Source organism: Homarus americanus, unplaced genomic scaffold (assembly GCF_018991925.1).
Source record: "Homarus americanus isolate GMGI-L3 unplaced genomic scaffold, GMGI_Hamer_2.0 scaffold11022, whole genome shotgun sequence".
Classification (NCBI taxonomy): domain Eukaryota; kingdom Metazoa; phylum Arthropoda; class Malacostraca; order Decapoda; family Nephropidae; genus Homarus; species Homarus americanus.
In genome coordinates this window covers 18,094,076-18,101,100 of record NW_024737068.1, presented here as the reverse complement: position 1 = coordinate 18,101,100, position 7,025 = coordinate 18,094,076, and the positions used below count along the sequence as shown (strand labels likewise).

The 7,025-nt window shown below is 36.9% G+C and overlaps 2 protein-coding genes across 4 annotated transcripts in view; one reads left to right on the top strand and one right to left on the bottom strand.

Moving 5' to 3' along the window:
• LOC121873037 (D-2-hydroxyglutarate dehydrogenase, mitochondrial-like) overlaps nucleotides 1-2,808 on the bottom strand; it is a 17,094-nt gene extending 14,286 nt beyond the window's left edge. For 2 of the 3 annotated variants that reach the window (XM_042376342.1, XM_042376344.1), the window contains exons 1-2: nucleotides 2,620-2,797; nucleotides 1,314-1,474 (exon numbers count right to left, since the gene is read on the bottom strand). In XM_042376342.1, the coding sequence (XP_042232276.1) occupies nucleotides 1,314-1,471 (158 nt within the window). In that variant the 5' untranslated portion in view covers nucleotides 1,472-1,474; nucleotides 2,620-2,797. Of the gene's footprint in view, nucleotides 1-1,313; nucleotides 1,475-2,619 lie in introns of all 3 variants that reach the window. The other variant, XM_042376343.1, reaches the window with a different exon arrangement.
• A 494-nt stretch (nucleotides 2,809-3,302) lies between these two features.
• Nucleotides 3,303-7,025, top strand: part of LOC121873036 (alpha-1,6-mannosyl-glycoprotein 2-beta-N-acetylglucosaminyltransferase-like) — a 29,412-nt gene continuing 25,689 nt past the window's right edge. Inside the window, exon 1 of the mRNA XM_042376340.1 lies at nucleotides 3,303-3,635. The gene's annotated coding sequence lies outside the window, so the exon portion shown is untranslated. The remainder of the gene's footprint in view (nucleotides 3,636-7,025) is intronic.

The following is a 7,025-nucleotide window of genomic DNA, read 5'->3' as shown; positions in this document are numbered from 1 at the left end:
ATATATATATATATATATATATATATATATATATATATATATATATATATATATATATATATATATATATATATATATATATATATATATATATATATATATATATATATATATATATATATATATATATATATATATATATATATATATATATATATATATATATATATATATATATATATATATATATATATATATATATATATATATATATATATATATATATATATATATATATATATATATATATATATATATATTTATATATACAGTGAACCCTCACTTTACGCGGTCAATTGAACCCACGGTGGCCCGCGTAAAGTTAGAAACGCGTAAATAGAACAACATAACATATGGGATTAATTGAAATAGAGACCGGGCCGACCCCCAAACTCCACTTTTTCAGACACAATACCGACGTTGTAGTAAAAATAACTTCATAATTTTATGATGGTATGCACACACAATTAATAATTAAGAGAAATATCAATAATATTAGGTTATTTAACACTTACATTAGTAGAAAAAATGGCTGGGCACACGGGGATGGGGGGGTTGGTTCCAAGGCAGAGGGCAGATTATTGGCTCACCTGTATCATTTGTATCAATTGTATCACTATCCAACACAGAGGCTTGAGGGCCTCTTTGTCAAACCCCTCAAGTCCATATCCTCACTATCACTATCACTGAATTGGGCTGACTGTGGTGGGTGGCGGGTGAAGAACTGGGTAATGTTTTGTTGACTGGGCGCGGAAATGATGGAAAATACAGCGTAAATAAAAATTGTCGGTCTGGGGATCACTGCCCTAAACCAAAAGCGCTGATGTGCCCGACACTCATTTCATACTGTTGAAGATACAATGATTTTATGCTGTGCTGTGTTGTAATCATTTTAGGTGCTGTACAAATTTTGTGGATGTACAATACTGTACTGAACTGTGTTTTTAATATAGGAAGTAAAACTAAAGTGGTATTAGGTCTAGATAGTGGGTCTGGAATGTAAACCTATTTTTTGTTGTGTAAAATGATATTTGATCTTTGTACAGCAAATTCCAGGAACACATCCCTACCAAGGGCAACCCTCTCCTTGGCTTCTTTCATTTATACTGAGAACACTGCCCTTGTTGATCTTACAGTGTCCTCAGAGTATGTAATATTTTGAGTCAAAGCATCTCACCGATCAAAGAGCTAAATGAGCATTGGTTAATACACAACAGAATAAGTATTTATGAGATACCAATATAAGAGAGGCATCACTTAATTACATCTCCTCATATTAATATTACTGCTATCTTCACATGATGTCTCCTTACCTCTTTGATGTTAGCTCACACTTTGGGAAGCAGGTGACAGAAGAATGTATATAATGTTGATTCAAATCAGTGGACTTGAACATACTTGTGGAAGAAACTCGTGTTAAATTTTTGACAATTGGAATCCCCAGCCTTGTGCATCTTGCAGCAATCATCATTTCCTGTGAAAGAAGGAGCTTCTTATTTCATGTACAAAATGAGGAGTATTAAACCAATCTTATGCAATCAACTGTGCTGAGAACTGGCAAATAGTGGGAACTGTCAGTAACCATGACAACATTGCTAAAGCTACCTGGAGCTGTTCTCATCATCATATAATACAATGTCCTTGTTAGGAAAAAGATGTGTGGTTTTCTCATGATTTATCTTGTCCACATTTCCATTGTGGATATATGGGATGGCATGGTTAATGCTATTTAGGGCAGCTTCCCCAAGCAGTTTCTTCAAGTCATCAAAAGCTGTGAGTGCTTCACAGTCCAGAGGAAAAGATTTAGCCTTGTAGAGAGGCAGTGCCTTGTCTGAAAACTCCGGGATCCACTTAGCGTAATAAGCAAACATACCAAGTACGCGTTGAAGAGCCGTTCGGTTTGTAAGTGGTGGAGTTCTTGCAGTGGTTTTAGCCTTTCAGGATCTGGTTTCATTTGACCATTACCAAGTTGATAACCCAGAAGATTGATCGATGTTGTTGATATTGTAGATTTGGATGTATTGAATGTCAGCTTCCTTTCCTCAGCAGCAGCAAGAAATTTCTCAAGATTTCCGTCATGTTCTTTCTGATCCCGACCAGAAATGGTCATAACCGATCTAAACACACAAATACACTAAAAAGCATAATTTTTACTTTCTAACAGAGATGTGTGCACTTGTGCATATTTACCGATAAAATTAAAGTAAAGTAAGGAAATAAACAGTAGTAAAAATAACTCGTCCGCGGGTTAGTCATAAATATTAACCCCCGGCGGAAATGAATATCAAATTCGTTCAAAACTCATCAAAAATCATAGGAAAAACATAATTTTAATATCCAAATAAAGAACAGTGCTTTTCTATAAATATGCCAAATATGATAAGATAACAACGGAAATGATACATATTATTTTATAACCTGAAATATCCTTCAACTGTAAAGTAGTGAGCACCAAGTACTGTAGTGAATAAGTAGACAAAGTCTTGTGACCAACACTGGTGCAGGTAGATATATTCTGAAGTCTAGTACAGTGTGTAAGAGAGACATAACCCACCGCCCAATCGGCTAACAGCAGGACAATAATTGGGGAAGTTCAAGTAAAGATCTACCATACATCACCTGTAACACCGTAGCTTCACTGTTAATTATCAATCCTCTTTGACTCGACGTTCAACTTACAGCACTGCTTATGAGGTCTACTGTAGGAGCTAGAACCTACAGTGATGGACTGTCACATGGCACAACGTGACCACGCAAACTTATGCCAATAATATCAGTGCTTAAACATCCTGCAACTTATTACCTCACTGGAAGCTGTGGTTAACCTTCCTAACTGCCTCACAGCTGTTATCACCGTTGTTGCCTCCGATTGCCTGTTCCTGGCTTGTGTTCACTGTTCAACTATCACACGGTAACAATACTAACATTCACTATTGTTTACATTTTTTTAAACACTCTATTATTAAATTAGATATTTATTTCTAATGAATATTGCAATGACTAACTACTGGGTGTGGTTTAAGGCGAGACAAAGCTATTATAAGGTAGATGTTCGGATAGTTACACCACTTATCAAGAACCATTATCAGCTCATTTTTTTCTCAAGTCATTTAATTTCTAAACTTACTTACACCGACAATTATAACAGATAAGGCTTTAATAGTGACATCAGTACATTATAACACAACATATAATATATACTCCTGGAAAAAAGGGTATATATTACCTGTACGTATAACCTATGACATCAGTTACTATTAACGAAAAACATCATTTAATATAAGAAGAGTATAATATTTAATAACATATTTTTTAAAGTGATAAGACACTCGAGTAAGTATATGATAAGTTAAGATGTTAATATTTAGTAAGGGTTTGTGTGCTTGTTTACTATAAGGAAGAGGATGGCTTACTACCCGGACCATCACCTTAACCACATCACCAACCTGTCCATTAACTGGCAGTGTTGAAGAGTTAATTACAGGCAGGAAAATATAAATATACAAGGATGGGTGAGGCGGCTTCCTGGGGTGTGGGAGTGTTCTAGTCAGTCTACAGCTCCTTAGACTCTATGGTAGTAGTCATGTCTCATCCCATACACGTTATTAATTGACCTCCCTCTCATGTATAATAAGGTGAGTTCAGTAATATATCTAATTAAGTGAGTCTCGTTTGTGTCCATCTGTGGTGAATTATATGTAGGGTGTATAACTTCCCATTAGGGTCCAACGAATTACCCAAAAGTTCCCAAGAGTATATTAAATCAGGGTAAAATCTTAATGAATATCTGTTATACATACACAAAACATGTCTAATAATATTTTTAGTGTAATTTTGTAAAAAGTAATTTATAAGATGAAATAATAAACAGCGAAAAACTTTCAGTATTGGCGAACGCTAAATTCCAAAGAGTTCGTGAACAAGGGAGATAACTCGGATCAATCGTGATGCACTTCGCTAACCTAACCTAACGAAAAGTTAATCCTACGGCTATGTTAAATACCCCAAAGTAACAGAAACATCGGTAATTATATCTCCTTTTTGGATAGGTGACTCTTTGGAATTTAGCGTTTTTCGCTGTTTATTATTTTAATATTTTGACTACATTTCAATGAAAACATTATTAATCAGGTTTTATTGATGTAAAACATATATTCGTTAAGATTTTACCCTGATTTAATATACTTTTGGGTACTTTTGGGTAATTCGTTGGACCGCTCCCATTATTTTTAGGCAGTGTATATTTTGCTGTGACTGGCCAAGTTCGAACTAAGGCTATTTTACCGTGAGTGCGCTCTGATTGGCTAATCGCCCATTACTGGCGAGCAACACGAGAACGATCTGTGACCGTTTCTCTGGCGGCATTTGGCATTTATTTCTCAGTGAGTTGAGGTGACATTTACTAGAACCTAAGAGAACCTACCTAATCTTACCCTACTTCCTAGTCAGGGGGTGGACCCCCCTTCATATTAAACAGAAAGTACTTAGCTAATCAGAACACAGTAAAATAGCGTAAGTAGGAACTTAGCCAGTAATGGCAAAATATCCACTACGTTATTTGGTAATTATATAGGACTAACCCGCGGCCGAAATTGATTGAAAACGATTATAAAAACGCCAGATTTTCACTGTTATTTTATAGTGGACACGGTTTTAGTTTGTGCAAATTTGTTAAAAAATTGATATTTTTAAAATAAACGTTATATGACATTTGTGGGTATGAAGGACAGACCTAACTGTAAATGATGGGTTGTCAGACCACAGCTTACATCTCAGAAACAGTCCAGACCTGACCCGACATTAGGGGGGGTCAAGTGTAAGGGTACCCCTCGCGGCTGTTCAAGGAGGTTACAAATCAACCAGATCCCTTCCATGTCACACGGCCCCAACAAATATGTAAGAGAGACACAGTCAGAAGGAGTCACCTGCCGACCCTCCCCCAATTTACACAATAACCTACAGTACATCTCAGACAAAGTCCAGAACTGACCTCACCTCACATTAGCCAGGTCAGATGTAACCCTCGCAGCCCAAGTCAAGGGGCCACAAATCAACCAGAGCCTCTCATGTCACACGGCCCCACCAACGATGTTAACAGGCAAGCATTCATCTGAAGATTTCTCCAGAATATACAACAACTTTAGTCTCAGAAAAAGTCCAGACCTGACCCTACATTAGCGAGGGCAAATGTAAGGAGACCCTTCGCGCCCCCCCCCGATCAGCTCAACCTGACGGCTCGTCTCCCAATATATAGGATGTCCTAGTCCTCCCTCAAGAGAGAGTGTCTTGTAACCAAGAAGGGCCAGCAACAACATCCCGAGTCCCGCTCGAGAGAAGTCAGACAGAGAGGGCCGGAGGCAAGCCGCCTCCGGTCGGGAGGACACCGGTGCCCAGCTAAGCAGTCTCCCATAGAGACAACCCAGGACCACCTGCTAGGCCTCCCCCAGGTCACTTGAGTTTTTGTCAGAGCTTTCCATGGGATGAGTTACTTACGTGGGAAGTGTATTCATTTCATGTTCGTGTCCGAGAATCAGTGTCTAGTAACGTAATATTATGTCCTAGTAACGTAAATATAATGTCCTAGTAACTTCGATAGAAGGTGTTATTAATGTGTCCATGTCATTGTTGTAATTAATAAACAGTTGTAACGAAGCGGTGTTTGAGAAGTCGTCCTTAAGAACGTAATAGATGTGTATTGACATATAAGATAAGATAAGTGTATTCACAGAGTAAATAACTAACACGGCCACGCTACCAAAATCTTCCTCTCTGTTACTCTCTTTCTAAATATTCTACCTATATATATATAAATATTCTTCATGCAAGATCCGTCTTGTTACATAACCAACTTAACCAAAGAAATCTACCTAACCTTACCTAACATTCTCACCGAAATTTGAGGCATTTTCTGGACGTGAGATGTATCGTTGCTTACTGAGCCAGGGCAGCGTATTGATTTGTTATTGAGATGGGAAACGCGAGCCACAGCGTTTATGAAGTGATGGATGATTGCTTCCAAACAACAACTGACCTAGCACACAAACCCAGTTCTATTTCACAGTATTGCTGTGAACAATACTTTCTACTTAGAGGAACGATGCAGTGGTCTTTGAAAAATTGAAGGGTCTCGTTATATAAGACCGGCGACAACCTTCACTCATGATGAAAATGAAACTGCCGCAGGGAAGAGACGAGACACCTCTCTTGAGCACTGCCTCATTACCGCTGGCAAGAATCGCAAGATAAACTAGTGCGCGCCTAGGCGCCTAATTATCCATGAAATGAACAATTTCCACAAGAAATGTTTATCATATCATAACTCACTGATGAAAATAATGTAAGAAAATAAACAGTAATGAAAATAACTCGTCGGCAGGTTAATCCTATATATTAACCCATTATTTTTACCCAAGTGCTACTATGTGCTGTATTTGCATTACTTTTACTTTGTGGATATTATGTAATTAACATACAGTAGTGAACAGAAGAATAATTGGTAATGTATGAGAACACAGCTACCACCAGAAGTTGTTTGATTTTGTTAATTTTTTCCACAGATGTTTGGGGGGTATTGTCATTTCGGTCTTGCAGCAAATTTTAGGATTTTAAGTGGTTTTTGATGTGTTTTGAATAACTTCCAAATAGGTGCATGACTGAAACGATAATTTTACCTTCTTTTCATTATAGTAAGTATTTTAAAAGAGGTGACATTTACTAGAACCTTATAGAACCCGACCTAACCAATAAAAAAACCTGGGTAAAAATTCGTTTTTATCTCAATTTCCCCAAATTGTATGAGAGATTATTTTCTAGTGTATTTTGGTGTTTTTTAATTGATTCTACATCTGATTTTTGTGGGAATTGGCCATTTTTTATTTTTTATTTATTTTTTTATGAGGAATTGAAAAAAATGGCATATTTCCACAGGAAACAACATTCAGAATCAAATTAAAATGCCAAAATACACCAGAAAAATAATTTCTCTTACCAAGAGACTAACCTATTGCCATGTAACTATCTGGGGT